Source organism: Lolium rigidum, chromosome 3 (genome assembly GCF_022539505.1).
Source record: "Lolium rigidum isolate FL_2022 chromosome 3, APGP_CSIRO_Lrig_0.1, whole genome shotgun sequence".
NCBI lineage: Eukaryota > Viridiplantae > Streptophyta > Magnoliopsida > Poales > Poaceae > Lolium > Lolium rigidum.
The window spans coordinates 101,378,746-101,400,073 of record NC_061510.1 but is presented as its reverse complement, the minus strand read 5'-3'; the positions used below and the strand labels follow the sequence as shown (position 1 = coordinate 101,400,073).

General features: G+C 44.3%; 2 protein-coding genes and 1 long non-coding RNA gene across 3 annotated transcripts; 1 reads left to right on the top strand and 2 right to left on the bottom strand.

The window, feature by feature from the left end:
• Positions 1–363: 363 nt before the first annotated feature.
• Positions 364–1,301, bottom strand: LOC124697887. Its single transcript, XR_007000840.1, has 2 exons — positions 1,232–1,301; positions 364–1,134 (listed from the first exon to the last, which is right to left on the bottom strand). It is a non-coding gene; the product is annotated as an uncharacterized LOC124697887 (long non-coding RNA).
• Positions 1,302–8,290: 6,989 nt separating this feature from the next.
• LOC124702048 (coronatine-insensitive protein homolog 2-like) lies at positions 8,291–16,147 on the top strand. The gene is made up of 3 exons (XM_047234146.1): positions 8,291–8,842; positions 14,333–14,822; positions 14,952–16,147. Exons 1-3 carry the CDS (start codon positions 8,361–8,363, stop codon positions 15,729–15,731), a joined length of 1,752 nt encoding a protein of 583 aa, XP_047090102.1. The 5' UTR covers positions 8,291–8,360; the 3' UTR covers positions 15,732–16,147.
• Positions 16,148–16,953: 806 nt separating this feature from the next.
• Positions 16,954–19,883, bottom strand: LOC124702047 (serine/arginine-rich splicing factor SR45a-like; the record flags this gene model as incomplete). The annotated part of the gene is given in 7 exon segments (XM_047234145.1): positions 16,954–17,768; positions 17,901–17,964; positions 18,301–18,450; positions 18,549–18,660; positions 18,780–18,815; positions 18,934–18,956; positions 19,848–19,883. Coding segments are annotated over 6 exon segments (1,020 nt in total). The 3' UTR covers positions 16,954–17,133.
• Positions 19,884–21,328: the final 1,445 nt, after the last annotated feature.

The window sequence follows — 21,328 nt, the reverse complement described above, 5'->3', positions numbered from 1 at the left end:
CTCGCCCTGCCTCCGCTCCGTAACAATTAGCAAGGAGTGTGTTGCTAGCTAAGATTGCGCGTGCCCGGCCGTTTTGTCATTTTTTTTATTCTCTCGATCGATCTGTTCCAAGACGCAAATAACACTAGCTCGAAACTCTGTGAACGACAAAAATGACAGATTGATGCCCAAAAACAACATAGCGATAGATTTAATTGCATGGATTTTTTTCTCCTGACAAAGAATTTTTCTCCTGCTCTTCTATACATGAGAGAGACTCAAGAAGATCCAGCCCTTTTTTTATGAGGACATAATGTAACCTGAGCATAAATTAAGACGTTAACTTTAACACCACAGAATCCACAGTTTAAGTGACAATTGTCATAAGCTAGCAAATAAGAAAATCCATTACAAAATATGTATAAGCAGTTCAAAACAACACTTCACAAGTCATAACCAATGATCCGGAGCTTAGTTAATCAGCAGTACGTGCATCACAGGAATATCAGTGCATCAGCAAATCCCAAGTTTAGTAAATCCCTGGTCTCCAAAATATTACACTAGGATCCTGATACACTAGGATGACCTTCATTCACTTTCTTTGGCTTGGACCATGAGATCTGCTTGCATTTTCTTCATCTCTGGCAACCTTTCCATCCATTCTTGCTGAAACGTATGTACACAAATATGAGAGTTACTACAGGAATGTATAAAATCTCCTATTCAGGAGATGGTGATGCAATGATTTCTTATAAAGTAACTGAATAAGAATGATGCTATATTACAGTCATGGAGGAATCTCAAGTGGGCATCAGGTATCTCAAGCAAAACATCAAGAAGGTTAAAAATCACAAGGTCTGCTACCAGAATCTCAAGTGGATTGAAAATACAGTACTCGCAGTTGCTATTAACTAAACAAGCAGGGGATGCAATAGATTAAGTACTCTCATCTCAATTCCCATTGCATTAGACTAGTAGAGTAAACTTTCAGAGTATAACAAATACAGTAATATCTCATAAGCAAATGCAGCAATATCTCATAAACTTTCAGCTAGTGTACTACTTTAAACAAGTAACTCTTCCGACTAGTGTACTACTTGTTTACCTGGAACAATCACGAAACCTCATGAGGTTTGCTTTCTTCGCAAGAAGGTTCTGCAACAATTATAATCAAAATAAGCCAGATGATACATATTAACCAAATATATTAGCATATTTACGAAATAGAGTAGACGCTAAAAGAAATGCTTACCACCACGCCTAATCCAATCCCCAAAACACATCAATGCTTCAACACTTTCGGCTCCAAGGCTAGTTCTGTGATCTCATGGTAGGAACTAGCAGAATAGAATTTCCATAAACTATAGTGAACTACATTAGCAATCTCAAGGTTAGTACCAGCAAGACCAAGAACTTACTTTTGAATCAATAGTTCTCGCAACTTTTGCTGCTCTTGAGCTTTCACTTGCACGAGATAGTGACCTTTTGCCCCCATGGACATCTCTGGACCGCTGCGGCTCCTCACAGGCCTCACCGGACTCCTGCAGTTAAGAATGAAAACAATTGCTGGATCAGAAACAATTTGGAATTGCAGTTACATTTTCGTACAGTAACATTTCATCATGATTCAACTTTTCCTTAACTATGATAACCCCCTTTTTTGCTTCTTATTAGTTTGTTTCCATGGACTGAGCCATACTGGCAGGCAAGCTGTTAGCCTGTTACCTGATGCAATATGTTTCATGCTTGTAATCAGACAATGTTTGTTGCTAGTTCTTTATGTTCAGTACACAAATGTTCTGATGACTCTGAAAAGCTATATTTAGAAATTTCATGTGAACACAAGTGATATTGTGCTATGACAATTAAAAGTAGTACAGTTTGACCATTGCTGTCTTAGTTTTACACTTCTATTAGCTATCAGCGCATACCCATCCTAAGAAACTTGAGCCTAAGAAACTTGTCTAGATCAGAAACTTGAGCAGATTATGAACCAATATTTCTCACGCATGCAATATTTCTCAATAATATCATGACAACAAAAGGATATGGCAAGCAGTTTCGTTTGAGAAGGACATGGGCAACAATTTCACAGTAATCAAATCGCTTTTAGCTCCCCAAATTTGTGGAACAATTTCACATGTATAACAAGATCATGGCCTCATTGGCGAGTACCTGAACAACGGTGTCACGACTATTTCCCTTCACCACCTGCTTGAGCTTCTTGCCATCCGGCTAATCAAGAAACAAGGTCAAGGTCACGGTCAAAATCTTAGTAAGCATCCAGAATGCGTGCTTCTAGGACGAGGATATCAAGGTCAAGAATTTCTCTTCTTCTTCCGAATATGGCTGCCATCCTTCTCCTTCTTCTGAACTGGACTGGTTCCCTTCTCCTCGAATACCTCGTCGGACACCGGCTGCTCAACGCACGGGATGGAGGCGGCCGGATAAGAGGAGTTCACGGGAGGATCGGAGGGATGGAGCGGCGGCGGTGGATCTGTTCCTTGGGGGAAGAGCAACAAGAGGGGCGGCGGTGGATCTGATCCTTGGTGGGGAGAGCGGAGGGATGGGGCGGCGCCCGCCTCCATCGCCATGGAGGGGGACAGGAGCGGCGCGGCGGCGGTAGCGGGGAGCCGTGAGTAGCCGCTACGATTTTTCTTTTCTGACTGGGTGTCTATTTAGCAAGTTGACTGGGCTTGGGCTAGCGGCGCCGTGGGCCGCCGTTTCCATTTACAGATATAGTACGCGCAAGGGAAAACGCCCCGTTTAGCTGGGAAAATTTGCAATGCCTCTGAAATCTGCTCCTCGGTGCACCTTATTGGGAAGGCTTCGGATTTTGCCAAATTTGTTTGCAGCCCGCTTGCACCGCCAAAGGTGTCCAAGATCTGGCGAACCACTCTCATGTCGTCTGGATCAGAGCCCACAAAAATGCCCGTGTCTATCTGAGTATAAGCCGTTGGGCATGCATCCCGGATTAAAACGGACAAACTCTCAGATTTACCGATTTTTACGGGTCCGACGCAAGCGTATCAAAACAGCCACTTGAGGATGCCTTAGCCCCGATTTCAAAATCTTCATTTAGTAGTAAGTGCGATTTCAAAATCTCTAATTATGAACAATTTGTTAATGAGACTCATTGACTAGGGCCACATGCATGTAGGATGGAGATTCGAGTGCTCCTACATCACACGCATATCACATCAAATCTATGGACGGATCCAAGAAGGATCCAGCCGTCCGTTTGCTGCAAGGGTGGGATTTGCTGAGCTAGGATAATCTATCGCTAGTGGTACGTAGCCGCCCCAGTCGACATCTGTAATTATGATGAACAGGGTGTCGATGACAGCATCACATGCCGCAACTTGTTCACTGCATTGGGTACACACGCGACCCAGCTTACGTGCTTCCGTCCTTGCTCGGCGCAGACATGTCAACGGAACATCTTAGGGCATCTCCAGCAGCGCGATGCATTTCAGACGTTCAAAAGTGGTCGCGAGCGTCTGTTTGTGTCGCCCCCGCGCATCCATTTGCATCTGGGTGTACTCCCATCGGGGCGATCCATTTTTTGAATTGCAACACAGTTAAAAACTTTCAAAGTAGTACATAAAAATGCATAAAACTATACAAAGTAGATCTATAGGCCTAGACTACTTGCTCCCTAACGGACCGGCACCGTCGTTGCGACGCTCCGTCGTCTGCTTCTCCGCTGCCTCCTGCGCGGCCGCTATGGCTCGGTGCGCCGCCGCGTCCTGGCTTAGTGCCTGCTCCAGCCTCGCATTGGCGGCGTCGTCCTTGAGCGTCTCGAAAGACTCGACGATGGCCCTCTGCTCCACCGCCCCCTCCTCCGGAGTAGGCGCATCAGGGTCATCGGAGAACCAAGATATCTCCGAGTCGGAGTCCTCCGCTGCAGCGGCGGCCGTCAGCCTGCGCTGTTCCAGCTCGGCGTCCAACGCCGCGTGGCCCGCTAGCTCCTCTTGTGCTTCCTTCTCCGCTTCAGCCAGGGCCGCGGCGTCCCTGACCGGGTCGAGGAGGTCGCCCGTGATGTCTTCGGAGTCGAACTCCTCGGAGAAGCTCGAGGTAGGAGGAGGTGGAGTGGGAGGTGAAGGTGGAGGTGGAGGCGCGGCAACCTGGCCGCGCCCGACGCTGCTCATGGTGGATCTGCTGGAGGCTGAGAGGAAGCGGCGCTACGGCAGCGGCGTCTAGGATTTAGTGGGGAGGAGATGAGATGCTCGCGCCCCTGTATATATAGGTCGGAGGCAGGACGGCGGTCGCGCCACGCGTGGCATCGCCATTACTACGTGCGCAGAGGTAGGCGACGGTCGCGCCACGCGAGGCATCGCCATTTACGCGGCCGCAGACTGCCGAAGCGACGCCTCGCTGCCAGTATGCGGCGGAGAAGACGCATCGACGCAGGGTCGCTGCCAGGCGGGCCCGAAGAAACGTCCGCTTGACGCGAGCGGACACTTTCCGCGTCCGCCAGAGACGCATCCCAGACGCATATTTGGGCCAGGTTTGCGTCTCCGCGGACGGCCCGGTCACTTTGCGTCGCCCCGCTGGAGGTGGTGCCAGACGCATTTCCGGTCACGGCGGATGAAAACGGTCGATCAACGTCCGTTTGCGTCGCGCCGCTGGAGATGCCAAACTGATATATGCAGAAATCAACGTACCACCAACGGTGTTCTTTTATGTTTCTTTTTCACCAATACAATACGCAAAGGCTTTTGCGCAGTAGAGGTGCCATGACCATGATGATGTGATGCCAAACTGATATTATCGATAGATTTTCATTTTCTTTTACAGTTTTTCCTTGTGATCTTTATGATTCATATATAGGATTTGCCGCATTCCTATAAAGACAATTGACTATATATGCAGAAATCCTAACTTGGTCACTTCTTTTTGTGTGTTATATCTCATCGAAATAAACAATTTTAGTACATCATAATGCTTACTTTCGTTGCGTTAGTGTCCTACTGTCCTTGAAAGATCCCATGATTACGTGGTACGTGTCACACACGTCCCCGCTTGTCTTGACTATAATAACACCGCACCGTTCTTAGTTCATTATATCATCAGATATATTCTAGCTCCAGTAAATTTCCGATTCGCATGCTTAATTAAGTTGTACTCCTGCTGAATGCTATACCTAAACACCAAGATGTGCGTATGTATGTCAAACTACCGACGATCACATTACACTTGCATTACATGTCTGATCCCACCATTACCCATTTATTATGCAGAAGCCATGTACATGTACTACATATTAGAAGGAAAAAACAATCAACACATATACACATCTACACCGACCCAAGTGCCCTCTTGTAGCACAAGTGTACAACCGCGATATAGACCAAAGATAAATGCACGAGTTTCACCAATAATTTCCTATAAGTGCACCATGATTTGAATCCTTTCGAGTGGAGTCTTTACTTCATGGCTTCGTCACCTTGATCATGAGGAGGCCGCCTTAACACAATAAGGTCATGTGTGCACAACTAAGCCAACTCTTTACAAGACAATCATGGGCTTAAGGTTTGATAATGAAGTACCGACACACTTAAATCTTTGTGAAAATTAGGACAATGCATGCTTGTTAATACTTGTAAGAGTTAATGGGATGTAAATTAGAAACACGGAGTATAAAACCATCTCCTAAGTACACCACAACAAAAATACACATTAACAATAAAAGTTATATAATTAATCCCGAGGGCAAACATCTAGCGTAGACGTCATTTGAGAGTTATGTGTATTGTTTATCCACGATAGTTGATCACATTATATGCTAAACAATAGCTAGGACTTGTCCATATGCTCAATCATACTTTAAAATCTTCATCTTCTGTACTACAAGTCAAGTAGTTGCACAACACTCTATTTGTGAAGAAATAATACGAGAGAATAGATATACAACTAAAATAATTAAGTGCATAGAATTATCCCTTTCGTTGCTCTTACGAAAGCCTAAATATGCTCAATCCACCCCTACTTTTAGCACCGTACCTTTTATATTTGCTAAAATATTCTCCTCTCTATTGCACAAGATATTTTAAGGATGAAAGTGCCAAAAATAGATATTTTCTTTCAACCGGTACCTCCAATGTACGGTCACATATTCGTGTTTGCTGTAACTTATGCCGGCTCATGTTTGTAGAACATAGGACATGTTCAAAGGCAGATAGTACATCCTTTGAACTAATCAGCAGTAATAATTGCACTTTTCTTTAGAGAAAAGAATAATTTAATTACTCAAGTCATGATGACAATTACACATGAGAGGAAAAAGTGCAGGGAGGCACCCCACAAAAGGCTCGTGTCGGGAGGTGTGGGGTACGTTGTGGTACAAGGCCCACACCTTGTGAAGGTGAGGTTCCGTGGAGCGAATCCTTGCTTCGACATTGATCTCGCCGCATTCTCGGTGATGGAAGCTATGGGTGATGGTGTGCGACAAGGATGGTGTTGGGTGGTTCTAGGGCCATGGCGTGCGTTGCCGCGTTTATTTACAGACGAGGATGTCGCTGCGCATTTATGTCATCGCGTGGGGGAAGAGCAATGACGACGAGATGTGTCACCTGCCGCCTGATGGGGAACCGACAAGGTCTTTAATTGGCGCCTTTATCTTTGGTAGGGTTGACCCGCCTGCCAATATCCTACGTGGCGCTAGCGCTGGCTTCTTTACGGTGCCCACAAGCCACCCCCTACGGGCTAGGGTTTGTCTGGGGGGACACATGATAGTTTTTTGGGTCGTGCCAGCCCCAAATAGTCATTAGAGGCCGCAATTGGGGGCATTCTTTTTTGGGTCCGGCGCCCCAAAAGGCTCGCAGTGAGGCCTTTAGAGGCACGACTGAAGATGCTCTAGGACATGTTCAAAGGCAACATATACATCCTTCGAACTAATCATCAATAATAATTGCACTTTTTGGTAGAGAAAAGAAGAATTTGATTACTCAAGTCACGATGACAATTAAACATGGAAGGAAAAAAGCGTCTGGAGGAGCCCCTCGGAAGCCTCATGTCGAGAGGCGCGAGGTACTCGTTTCGGTACATGGACCACACCTTGTCGATGGTGAGGTTCCGTGGGGCAAATCCTTGCTTCGACATTCATCTCGTCGTGTCCCGGTGATAGAAGCTATGGGCGATGACGTGCGGCAAGGAGGATGTTGGGTGGTTCTAGGGCGATGATGTGCATCGCCGTGTTTGTATAGAGACAAGGATGCCGCCGCGCATTTACGCCGCCACGTGGGGAAGACGCGACAACGACGAGACACGTCACCTGCCGCCACCTGGGGAACCGACAAGGTCTTTAATTGGCACCTTTATTTGGCAGGGCCGACCTGCCTTTCGGTATTCTATGTGCCATTAGCGCCGGTTGTTTTCCGGCGCCTCCAGGCCAACCCCGCCCACATGAGAATTTTTTAAGCAGCGCCGGTCCCAAATAGTTATTAGGGGCCATAGGCTTTTTTCGGCGCCTCCTTAAAGCTTTGACGAGGCCTTTAAAAACGCGACCGAAGATGCTCTCTAGAACGTGTTCAAGTTCAAGGGCAGGAGATACGTCTAATCAGGAGTAATAATTACACCTTTTCACGGAAAATAAGAATTTAATTACTGAAGTTATGATGCCAATTAAACATGGGAGGAAAAAAACAAGAGAAGTGTACATTGGTAGCAATGGCTCATGTCACTTGTATTCTTTGCTAAAAAAATCACTTGTATTTATTGTTGTTGTCTTTTATACATACTTCTGCATGAACCTACACCGTCTTTTACTCGCTTGAGGTTGTGTTTTCATAAAGACTTGTACTGTACATACGAATTGTTTCTCCTTCACAGCAGTGGAAAAGGTCAAGTGACACGGCAAGATGTGGATCACCTCACACTAGTGTACGTTCGTAATAACTGTACGACGGTCTGGTACGAGTGCATGGCACCACGGATGAGATATTTCCATTTTTAGCATCCACTCGTCGTTGGATGAATCTAGACATGGCGAGAACAATGGTAACCGTAAAAGCCCTAGATTGGGAAAGGAAAACCGACCAGGCCAAAACTGCTCGGGAGGCGTACGAAACGGAGATAAGGTTGGCTGGCTGTGAGAGAGAAAAAAAATATCTCGTACCCGGGCCCAGGTGTCATTGGCCGGCCGCCGTGACGGGCGCGCCCCCATCGCGCAGCCGCACAAGGCCAGCCACAGAAAAGAGGAAAAGCCTTCGCGTCGTCCGGGCGACCGGAAAGAATCCCTAAATATTTCCCCATTCGCCCCCCCGTCCCCCTTTCCCACTCCACAACCCTCCTCCCCCACCACCACCACCACCACCCTCCCCGTTGAAATCCGCGGCGGAGCGGATCGGCGTCAGATCGGAGACCCCCGCGCCGCGCCGATGTCCGGCCACCTGGGGAGGGCCATGAGCTTCGGGATCCCGGACCTGGCCCTCGGCCTGGTGCTCAACTACGTCGACGACCCCTGGGACCGCGACGCCATCTCGCTCGTCTGCCGCCACTGGAACAGGTTCGACGCGCAGAGCCGCAAGCACGTCACCATCGCCATGGCCTACTCCACCACGCCCGCCCGCCTCCTCCGCCGCTTCCCCTGCCTCGAGTCGCTCAAGCTCAAGGCCAAGCCCCGGGCCGCCATGTTCAACCTCATCCCCGAGGACTGGGGCGGCTCCGCCACGCCCTGGATCCGCGAGCTCTCCGCCTCCTTCAGCTGCCTCAAGGTGCTGCACCTCCGGAGGATGATCGTCTCCGACGACGACATCGCCGTGCTCGTCCGCGCCAAGGCGCACATGCTCGTCTCGCTCAAGCTCGACCGATGCTCCGGCTTCTCCACGCTCTCCCTCGCCCTCATCGCACGCTCCTGCAAGTAATTTTCTCGGTTCCCCCCTACCTCCTCCTCCTCCCCTGCTTCTTCTCCTTCTTCACGGATGAGCGCGTAGATTAGCTTGCTTGATTCCTCCTGCCTGTCCTCTACGGATGAATTGCTACTACGTACTAGTTTCGCTTGTATTTCGGTGGATTTCCTCTTTCGAAATGGTGTTTGCTCCTCCTGCAACTAGTAATTTCTCGTTTCCCGTGCTTGTTCTCGTTCACGGATAAGCATAGATTAGCTCGCTTATTACAGTTTCTCGTGCTTGTCCTGCAGATGTATTACTACTACGTAGTAGTTTCGCTTGTATTTCGGTGGATTTCCTCTTTCGAAATGGTGTTTCCTCCTCCTGCAACTAGTAATTTCTCGTTTCCCGTGCTTGTTCTCGTTCACGGATAAGCATAGATTGGCTCGCTTACATACAGTTTCTCGCGCTTGTCCTGCAGATGAATTACTACGTAGTAGTAGTTTCGCTTGTTTTTACATGGATTTGCTCTTCGGTTATGGTGTTTTTCTTCTTGGAAAAGGTTAATAGATGGGTGTTCGTAACCTATCCGATAAGGGGTTTTTTTTCCCTCAGAGAGAAAAGGGGAAAGTGCGTGTAACGTTTTGCTGTTACCTTTTATTCACGATGTAAAAACATCTTGGTAGGAATTGGGATGAACTCTAGCTTTATAGAATATACTACTGCTAGGAATACTTTAACTGCTGTAATTTCTGTTTTAACTTCCCGTGCTTGTTTGTCGTTCACAGATAAGCATAGATTTGTTTGATTGCAGTTTCTCCTGCTTGTCCTGCAGATGAATTACTAGTAGTTTCGCTTGTTTGTAGATGGGTTTTCTCTTCGGAAATGGTGTTTTTCTTCTTGGAAAAGGTTGGTGGATGGCATGTCTGTAAAAGGGAACCTATCCGATAAGGGGTTTTCCCCTGAGAAAAGGGGAAAAGTGCGTGTAACGTTTTGCTGTAGCCTTCTCTTCATTTTTCGAAATGGGGTATAACCTTTTCTTCATGATGTAAAAAACACCTTTGGTAATCTTAGGAATTGTGGATGAACTTAAGTTTTAGAGTACTAGAAATTGGTAAATGTGGAGTTCAACTGCCGTAGTTTCTACTTTGACAGTGAGTGCCCAACTTGTTTGATTCGCTGACACTTCTGTAAAGCATCCTGCTACTCTTACGGATTGAGGATGAACACTAACTTTTGAATATTAGGAATTGGGAAATGTGGACTTTAACTGCCGTAATTTCTACTTTGACAGTGAGTACCAAACTTGTTTGATTCGCTGACACTTCTGTAAAGCATCTTGCTACTCTTACGGATTGGGGATGAACTCTAATTTTTGAATACTAGGAATTGGGAAATGTGGACTTTAACTGCCGTAATTTCTGTTTTAACTTCCCGTGCTTGTTCTCGTTCACAGATAAGCATAGATTAGCTCGATTACAGTCTCTCCTGCTTGTCCTACAGATGAATGATTAGTAGTTTCGCTTGTTTTTAGATGGATTTTCTCTTTGGGAATGGTGTTTTTCTTCTTGGAAAAGGTTGATGGATGGGAGGTTTGTGATAAGGGGGTTTATTCCATGAGAAAAGGGGAAAATTGCGTGTAACGTTTTGTTGTAACCTTTTCTTCATGATGTATATATATCTTGCTACTCTTAGGGAGTCTAGCTTTAGAATACCAGGAATTGGGAAATGTGGACTTCAGTTGCCACAATTTCTGTTTTAGCTTCCCGTGCTTGTTCTCGTCCAGGGATAAGCATAGATTATTTCGATTGCAGTTTCTCCTGCTTGTCCTACAGATGAATTACTAGTAGTTTCGCTTGTTTTTAGATGAATTTTCTCTTTGGAAATAGTGTTTGCTCCTGCAAGTGATTTCTCATCTCCCATCTTCCCATGCTAGTTCTCGTTGACAGATAAGTATAGATTAGCTCAGCTACAGTTTCTCCTGCTTGTCGTACAGATGAATTACTAGTAGTTTCGCTTTATCTAGATGAATTTTATCTTTGGGAGTGGTGTTTGCTCCTGCAAGTGATTTCTCATTTCCGGTCTTCCCATGCTTGTTCTCGTTGACAGATAAGCATAGATTAGCTCGATTAGTTTCTCCTGCTTTTGTCCCACATGTGAATTATTAGTAATTTCGCTGGTGTTTAGATGGATTTTCTCTTCGGAATGGTGCTTTTCTTCTTGGAAAAGGTTGATGGATGGGATGTTTGTAAAAGGGAACCCATCCGATAAGCGTTTTTGCCTAAGAAAAGGGGGAAAGTGCGTGTAACGTTTTGCTGTTACCTTTTTTTCACGATGTAAAAACATCTTGGTACTCATAGGAATTGTGGATGAACTCTAGCTTTACAGCACTACTAGGAATTGCGAAATGTGGACTTTAACTGCTGTAATTTCTGGTTTGACAATGAGTTCCCAACTTGTTTGATTCCCTGACACTTCTGTAGAGAACTCATTTGTATCATACTTGGCAGACGTTTGAAACAGAATTAGTGTTGTTAATTCTTAGTAAGAGCTTGCATTCACTTGTTTTTAGATAGATTTTCTCTTTGGAAAGTGGTGTTTGCTCCTGCAAGTAGTTTCTCATTCTCGTCTTTGCTTGTTCTCGTTCACAGATAAGCATAGATTAGCTCGACTACAGTTTCTCTTGCCCGTCTTTGTAGTTTCGCTTGCTTTAGGTTGATTTCTCTTCAACAATGGTGTTTTTCTTCTTGCAAAAGGTTCATGGATGGGATGTTTGTAGAAGGGAACCCATCCGATAAGGGGGTTTTCCCTGAGAAAAGGGGAAACGTGCGTGCAATGTTTTGTTGCTATCTTTTCATGATGTAAAAATATCTGGGTACTCTTAGGAATGGGGGATGAATTCCAGATTTAGAATACTATGGATTAAGAAATGTTGACTTTAACTGCCTTAATTTTTTTCCTTTCCTGTCCCTGATCCTTGTTCTCGTTCACACATACGCATAGATTAGCTCGATTACTGTTTCTCGTGCTGGTCCTGCAGATGAATTACTAGTCGTTTCACTTGTTTTTAGATGGATTTTCACTTCGGAAATGGTGTTTTTCTTCTTGGAAAAGGTTGGTGGATGGGATGTTTGTACTACCTCCGTTTCAAAATAAGTGTCACAGTTTTGTCTAGATTCGAGTGTATCTAGACACATTTTTGTTGTGTAGATACATCCGCATCTAGATAAAGTTGCGACACTTATATTTTAGAAGGGCTTTTTCCCTGAGAAAAGGGGAAAAGTGCGTGTAACGTTTTGTTGGAACCTTTTCTTCATGATGTAAAAATATCTTGGTACTCTTAGGAATTGGGGATGAACTCTAGCTTCAGAATACAAGGAATTGGGAAATGTGGACTTTAACTGCCTTAGTTTCAGGTTTGACAGTGAGTGCCCAACTTGTTTGATTCGCTGACATTTCTGTAAAGCATCTTGTTACTCTTAGGAATTGGGGATGAACTCTAGCTTTATAATACTAGGAATTGGGAAATGTGTACTTTAATTGCTGTAATTTCTGTTTTAACTTCCTGTGCTTGTTCTCGTTCACAGATAGCTTGATCACAGTTTCTCCTGCTTGTCCTACAGATGAATTACTAGTAGTTTCGCTTGTTCTTAAATGGATTCTCTTTGGAAATAGTGTTTGCTCCTGCAAGTGATTTCTCATTTCCCGTCTTCCCGTGCTTGTTCTCGTTGAAGATAAGCATAGATTAGCTTGACTACAGTTTGTCCTGCTTGTCGTGCAGATGAATTACTAGTAGTTTCGCTAGTTCCTAGATGATTTTCTCTTCGGAAATTGCGTTTTTCTTCTTGGAAAAGGTTGATGAATGGGATGTTTGCAAAAGGGAACCCATCCGTTAAGGGGCTCAAGTGCGAGTAACATTTTGTTGTAACCTTTTCTATTAGAAGTCGTTTGGAAGCCAGGCTTTCATTTCGTTTGTAGCATTTTGAAATGATACATGTATTCATTTCATTTACATTGTAATTCCAGAAATAAACACTTGTTTGGTTGCCACAGGAATTGCAAATGACAGCAGAATTCAATATTGAATTTGTAAATGGCTTTCATAGAGAAACAAAAATGACAGGTTTGAGCTTGGAATTGTGTTTACCCATGGCATCATTTTGCTGGATTTTCTAAATGAAATGACGGTCCAATTCTGTGGCAACCAAACAGCCCACCTATGGAATTCCAAAATGAATTCCAGGATTCCAGGCCAAAATGATGGATACCAAACGACCTCTTATGTAAAAACATATTGGTACTCTTAGGAATTGGGGATGAACTCTAGCTTTAGAATACTTGGAATTGGGAAATATGGACTTTAACTGCCGTAGTTTCTGCTTTGATGTGACTGCCCAACTTGTTTTATTCGCTGACACTTCTGTAAAGTATCTTGCTACTCTTAGGAATTAGGGATGAACTCTAGCTTTTAGAATACTAGGAATTGGGAAATGTGGACTTTAATTGCCGTAATTTATGTTTTTACTTCCCGTCTTGTTCTCGTTCACGGGTAAGCATAGACTGGCTCGATTATAGTTTCTCCTGCTTGTCCTAGAGTTCAATTACCAGTAGTTTCGCTTGTTTTTAGATGGATTTTCTCGTTAGAAATAGTATTTTCTCCTGCAAGTGATTTCTCATTTCCTGTATTCTCTTGCTAGTTCTCGATGACAGATAAGCATAGATTAGCTCGATTACAGTTTCCCGTGCTTGTCCTGCAGATGAATTACTAGTAGTTTCACCTTTTTAGATGGATTTTCTCTTCGGAAATGGTGTTTCCTTATTGCAATAGGCTGATGGATGGGATGTTTGTAGAAGGGAACCCATCCGGTAAGGTGTTTTTCCCCTGAGAAAAAGGGTAAAAGTGCGTGTAACGTTTTGTTGTTACCCTTTCTCCATGATGTAGAGACATCTTGGTACTCTAAAGAATTGGGGATGAAATCTAGCTTTAGAATACTAGGAATTGGGAAATGTGGACTGTAATTGCTGTAATTTAAGCATGGATTAGCTCGATTACAGTTTCTCCTGCTCATCCTAGAGATGAATTACGTAGTTGCACTTTTTTTGTTAGATGGATTTTCTCTTCAGGAATGGTGTTTTTCTTCTTGGAAAAGATTGATGGATGGAATGTTTGCAAAAGGGAACCCTTCAGATAAGGTGTTTTTCCCTGAGAGATGGGAAACAGTGTGTGTAACGTTTTTTTATTACCTTTTCTTCATGATGTAAAAGCATCCTTGTACTCTTAGGAATTGGGGATGAACTCTAGCTTTAGAATGTTAGGAATTAGGAAATGTGGATTTTAACTGACGTAATTTCTGGTCTGACAGTGAGTGCCCAACTTGTTTGATTCGCTGACACTTCTGTAGAGAACTCATTCATATGATACTTGGCAGATGTTTGAAACAGAATTAGTGTTGTGAACTCTTTGTAAGAGCGTGCATTCGTAGGTTACTAGTTTAACCAGTTATGTTTGTTGTCATGTGCAGGAAACTGGATACATTACTTCTTGAAGAAAGCACAATTGCTGAGAAAGAAAATGATGAATGGCTTCGTGAGCTTGCTACCAGCAATAGTGTCCTTGAGACGCTGAATTTCTTCTTGACAGATATCTACGCATCCCCTGAATATCTTGCCCTCCTTGTGCGCAATTGCCGAAGGCTGAAAATTCTGAAGATTAGCGAGTGTTCCATGCCTCAACTGATCGATTTGTTCCGTACAACAGAAACACTACAAGAATTTGCTGGGGGTTCCTTTGAGGACTATCTGGATCAAGGCGGGCAGAGTGGAAATTACAATAACTACTATTTCCCTCCTTCGATACAGCGCTTGAGTTTTAACTACATGGGAACAAATGAGATGCAGATACTATTTCCATATTGCGCTGCACTCAAGAAATTAGACCTTACGTTTACATTCCTTACCACAGAGGATCACTGTCAGTTAGTCCAGCGCTGTCCAAATCTTGAAGTTCTGGAGGTATGTTCTGGCAGACTATGTTGCATGATTTTTTCCTTTTGCTATCTTTCCTGTTTGGAGGTTGGATAGTGAATATACTGCCTCAAACGTGTTATGCTGATAATTTGTTTCCGTTTTGAATTCGAACAGGTGAGAGATGTGATAGGAGATCGAGGATTAGAAGTTGTTGCACAGACCTGCAAGAAATTACAGAGACTCAGAGTAGAGAGAGGAGATGATGACCAAGGAGGTCTTGAGGACGAACATGGTAGAGTCACACATGTGGGATTGAGGGCTGTAGCTGAAGGCTGCCCTGATTTGCAGTACTGGGCGGTACATGTGTCTGACATTACAAATGCAGCTCTAGAAGCCATTGGTACGTACAGCAAAAACCTGAACGACTTCCGACTTGTCCTGCTTGATAGACAACCGCAGATAACCGAAATGCCCCTTGACAACGGGGTTCGTGCTTTGCTGAGTGGATGCACCAAACTCCAGAGGTTTGCATTTTATGTGAGACCTGGAGCTCTATCTGATGTTGGCCTTTCCTATGTTGGTGAATTAAGCAAGACCATCCGCTACATGTTGCTCGGAAATGTTGGGAGTTCTGATGATGGACTGCTGGCATTCGCAAGAGGATGCCCAAGCTTGCAGAAATTGGAGCTAAGGAGTTGCTGCTTCAGTGAACGTGCAATTGCTCTCGCGGCGTTACAGCTGAAGTCACTCAGATATCTGTGGGTGCAGGGATACTTAGCATCTCCTACTGGTGGTGAGCTCATGGCAATGGTACGCCCCTTCTGGAACATTGAGTTTATTGCTGCACCAAGTCAAAGCCAGCCAGGCCAGGCACAGATTCTGGCATACTACTCTCTGGCTGGGGCTAGAACAGATTTACCTCCGTCGGTTATTCCCCTCCATCCATCAGTTTGAATCTAAAAGGTCAACCAGTTTGAATGTACATACATGTTTTTGATGCCAGACTACTCTCTGGATAGGGTATAGGATGTTTGAAATGTCCACAAACCTGGATACTCTATTACAACAATGATATTCCACGGCACAGGGCCAATCACAGAACTGAAAGCTCGAGGATAACAGATTACTCCGAACTGTCTTCATGGATTTACTATACCATTTTGACAAAGCTCAGGCACATTTTTGTAATAATGTGACCATTTTGTACTGTTCTGTGGCATTTTTCTGTTCTTCAGTTTTGCACCAACTGTATCATTGATCTACGAATGACCATGTCAGATTAGTTGTACCGTCTGTAATTTGTGCACAATGTTTTGTATCACCCATGATTATCTGGGACTTGGGCTGGAACTTAGCTGCCATTTGTCCCCTGCTTTGCTTGTCACTGTTTTCTGACTTATTGTCTGTATCTGAACTTAACATGTTGCGTGTTACAACGTTGCAAGTCCGAGAGGCTATGTGGAGCAACTGCAAAAGCAAGCTCCGTAGCACCTTCTCGGTTCAAAGTAAACTTAACAAGATTTCAGAAAGATATAGATTTAGATTCTATCCATAGAATTATGGCTAGAGTACCTTAGAGCTTCTGCTTGATTGAGGAGAACTTTTTTCATCCACTCAAAGGTTCTTTCTCTGGTTCATTTGTAGAAATTCAATTCGGTTCCCGGGTGCGTATGCTCCTTCTACCAAAAAAACATATTTCGAAATGTCAAAAAAATTGGATAAAAAATTCTACATGTACATCTCCATAATGTATGTGCATTCGCTAAGTTTCACGAAAAACCAATATTTTTTGTGGTCTATGTAAAAAGGAGAAACTTTATCTTGTAAAAAGCATTATTTTTAGCACTGAATTTTATCTTTTTTACACACGTCACATGATAAGTCGATTTTTTATGAAACGACTTTCTAAGCGCGTAGCACGTGAAGATGTACGTACAAATTTTTTATTTCATTTTTTTTAAAATTTAAAATGTACATAAGATGCATTTCAAAATATAGGGAGCATACGCACCCATGTTCCAAAACACCACTCCCGGTTCATTTGTTATTTATGTAGCGTCGAACTCTCTTTCATCCAAATTCTTACACTAGAAAATATCTCCTCACAAAGAACTCATCAGTAGAATGTATGCCAGTCCAGCAAATACTGGATCACAAGTACTATATGGGCACGAAATTAGCAAAATATCAATATCCAGTACAACATAACATCAACATACATACTCCTATGTTTTGTATGTTCAGAATAAAGACAAAATATAGTTCTGCACGTCCTACATGAGCGCAACAGAGATTACTACAAAGCATTATAAATCCAGGGTTGCGACAAAATACGGTGGCGTTGCTGCCTAAACCATCAGGCCCCAGATGAGCTGGAGCGCTCCCTAGAAACAGACCTCGAGTAGGAGCTGCGGCTGTGAGCATAGCTTTCCCTAGAATGTCTCTTGCCTGATGACCTGCTGCGCGATTGCTTGACTTCCTCGTCATATCCTTTCCTCGGAGAACAGCTCCTCGATTCTTCTGATACTGGAGAGCAGCTGCGCGAGTAGCTCGTGCACGGCGACACACTTGGAGAATAGCCGCGTCTTCTGTCCCTAGGAGAAGAGCGCCTGCTGTAGTATGGTGAAACAGAACGGCCATAGGAATGTGACCTCTGCCTTCCGTAACGGTAGGGAGATCTCGAACGGCAGCGATGACCATGGCGAGGTGAGTAGTATGACCGATGCCTGTCATAGGGAGAGTATGATCTGCGCCTTCCATATGGGGAGTATGATCTGCGCCTTTCGTATGGAGAGTTGGACCTGTCGGAGGGACTGCATGATCTCCTTATGCCATAAGGTGAGTAGGATTGCCTCCTGTCATGGCGAGAGTACGATCGTCCTCTGCTATAAGGAGAATAAGACCGCTCCCGCTCTCGCTCCCACTCAGGCGAGTACCGTGAGCTGTAACGGTCTCTCCTAACAGGGGATATACTTGGGTAATACCTCCGCCCTGGTATCACCATATATAATATAATGGTATGTCAATGATCGGTGATATAAAGAGATAGTCAAGGTTGCTTACTTTCTGACACATAATAATGGTGCTAAGACGTTCAAGATAAATCAAGTCACAACAGCTTACCACGTGACGATTTGGAGCCAAGATACCTTCCAGGTGTTGGGTTTCGACCTCGTCTTCTCTTTGCCTGTGGAGTAGGGAGCAAAATTAGTGCTAGTTGTCTTTCACATCAAAATCATGATCAATAATATTGGGAATCTGAAGAACACAAACAATATGGAAATAATATGATGTTAGGCGTACAACCCTTTGGTTGAGGTAGCATGGTTTCGTTGTTAGGTTGTGTATCTTTTGAATTTGATGCAGAACAGCTGCGGGCATCTACCTGCTGCTGTCAACAAAATCTTGAAACAAGAAGAGCACTCAAATATTCAGCTGAGAAGGCTAATGTGTACGTACAAAATCCACCCCATATAGAAGGAAAATTGAAAAATATCAGGGAGTAACAATCTTGTGACAATACCTTCTCAACAGTAATGACACGACCTTCCAGCACAGAACTGTCCAAATACTTGATGCAGCGTTCTGCCTCCTTGAGAGTGGCCATGGTAACAAATCCAAACCCCCGTGATTCCCTCGTCCATGGGTCAAGTACTATACTTGCATCGATCACCTGTGGCACAACCAGCAGAAAGAAGTTGTGGAGTCGTTAGCAATCTATTTCATATGTGTAAAACCATTTCCCTCCGCAAATATGTCTGCAAAGGTTACCTCTCCCTCAGCAGAGAAGTGCTTCTCCAAATCTCGATCTGTTATACGAGATGACAGACCAGTCACATATAGATTGTTCCCAGGGTTTTCAATGTCACTTGAATCCACACTCCTACATATTAGATAGACAGTAAATAACTCAATAATATTACAAGAGACAGAAATACTTAAGAGTACAAAACCTAGAACAAGGGTACAAACATATTAGTGATGTCAAGGATAAAGACATACCTAGAACGACTCCTATACCTCGAGTAGCTACTTTGCCTGCATGAAGATGGAGAGTACGAGCAGGGTTCAGTTCTTCTAGTTACAGAGATCAATAATCATAATAACATATCTGAACTTATGAAAGAAACAAAGTGTGGAAAGTCATAATGCTTACCTTGATCCTCTTGAGTACGACATCTGCAAAACAGACAGATAAATGAATCAATAACCACCAGACAAACTCAAATATACATAAGAAGCACGATTTTTTTTTTTAAAAAGCATGCAACTAAACTTTTAAGTATTGTGCCTGTGTAACATACTATGCTGCATAGTCTATTCTGAGCTGCACTCAGCTGAATAGCCCAGTTTCAGGCGTGCAAAAAACCATGGATCAATTTGCAGGAACGAAGATAGATTCTTTTTTGGCACCACTATCTGAATTTATTAGTTGCAGCCCTTGACAAACTTATTTCCTTACAGGAGGTGGCCACGATCTTATTGTACATGTATTTCCAAATTGTTTCTCACCGATGTTCTTTTGCATATACTGGCACAATATTTTGCTTGTCTGAAAGCCGGGTACTTAATAGCTGCAAACCTTATTTTGTATTCAGTTCACGGTTAAAAATGTGTTCCCACAACAGTTTCCTTTCCAACAATTCAAAGATCCCACATAACCGTGCTTATTCAGTGAAATATGTTATCCCATGAACTTGAATTATCGCGACAACTGTAGTCCAAAATGAATCCACAACGCCCTGAATGGGTAAAAAAAACTGCTACACCGTGAGGGTCTCCGTTTAACTTGCTCGTGTCATATATAGATCTAACGAGTTTGCAAACCATTCCTTTAAAATAATGAGTTTGCAAGCCAGGATTTGGGATATCTCGACCCTGACCTACTTATATTTTCTAATGGCGTGTGTGCGGCTTATGGCTCTCTACGATCTGCAGGTTATGAGCTTTGCGCAAAACTATCATAGAATCAAACTAGAAAATTGAAATCCGGATGAACACGCAACAACATCACTCAATCAAAAGTATCGTATGCTACGGACGAAACATGAGAAGACTCGGAGGAAATACCTTTCGTCGCCGCTGCGATCCGGACCTCCGAAGCCTCTCGAGCCTCTGCTTTCGTCTCCGCCTCTGTCAGTTTACGACTTGCGACACACCGCCTCTGCTTTCTCGTTGGGTCGCGCACGCGCGTGTGGAATAAATGGAGGTAGCCTACGCCCTGCGGGAAGGTTCTGGAGGAAGGCGGACGCGAAACTTTCTCAAATCCGGTTGAATCGGACGCACGCACGGCACGGCGCCGCCTAACGTTCAAACACCTGGCACCTATTCAAGCCATCAGTTTTTCCTCTTTTTACCCGTTTTCCTGAGTAAACTAGTTTTTTTTTGAACGGGAATAGGGGTCACGAACGACCCCAGATGCTGCATTAGTATCGCCGGTGGGATACATCTTACACATAGGACCTTAGTAAAACTAAGAGGATACATCACAGTCCTAGAAATTTGCACACAGGACCCTAGAACAAAGTAAGAAAAAGCAATCGAGCCCTTTGTCCTTGCCACCGAATTTGAGGCACCACCGCCGGCCACCTTGACGCCATCGGGGACGCACCACTTGAGGACGAGAAGATGAGGAACGCCGACGAGTGTCTCTGAAAGAGGCCTCCAAGCAGGAGGTTGAAGAAGCGTCGAAACTTGACGCGTCGAGATTCCGCCGCATCGGCCACAGATCACAGCGGCGAACGAAGCCACCGTGTAGTAATCTCCAGATTGCAGCACCAACTGACCTCCCCGCCTTCCTCCAGCTCCAAAAGACAGCACTCTGAGCTTCTCCACCCCCTCGCCACCATGGCCGGCCAGGAGGAGAAACACCCACGCGCAGCTCCAGATCAAGAAGAAGAACACCATACCAGCGAATTTATTGAAACGGCCTTGGCCATCTCCATCCCCTGCAAGATATCCACCATGGACATAGAGTGCAGGAAAGGAGTAGCCTAGCTCCGGCGTCGCTGTGGGTCACCGGAAGCCAGCCGAAGGGGAAGAAAAAGAGCGGCATCAAGCCGAAAACTAGCATAAAGCCAAAGCTAAACTTAGATCTACTCTGTACATGAGCCATCCCTCGTCCTAGCACATCTCGCAGCCAGCCAGCAAGGTCACCGGCGGCAGGAGCGGCCGGATCTGGGCGGCCACGCGAGAGTCGACTCTCAAGGATGGGATCGGGAGGTGGAGGGAGGAGCCCACGACTTGTGATGTGGTGCCTGAGTAAACTAGTTGGTGTATGCAAGAAACAATATGAACAGTCAAATAATGCTCAGTTGCATATACTATTATTGGGTGCAAGCCTATAGCTACATAATTATTTAGCTTTGGATGCGGAAACCATACATTAAAAAAGATAAATCTCCTTTGGAGAATAGTATATGTTTTCTTATAGTACCACATGATTTAACCATTATCTTTATGATTAAATTTATACTTTTCCTTTGTGTGATAGTGCAACCGTTTATCAATGTATTTCTAAATACAGTAATTATTTTATTTGCCACAAAAAA

What these genes read in the sequence shown, in the direction of transcription:
- LOC124702048 (XM_047234146.1), top strand. Translation starts at nt 8,361, where the DNA reads ATGTCCGGCCACCTGGGGAGGGCCATGAGCTTCGGGATCCCGGACCTG. An exon ending in CTCATCGCACGCTCCTGCAA is followed by an intron (nt 8,843 to 14,332) that starts GTAATTTTCTCG and finishes TGTCATGTGCAG; the next exon opens with GAAACTGGATACATTACTTC. An exon ending in CAAATCTTGAAGTTCTGGAG is followed by an intron (nt 14,823 to 14,951) that starts GTATGTTCTGGC and finishes GAATTCGAACAG; the next exon opens with GTGAGAGATGTGATAGGAGA.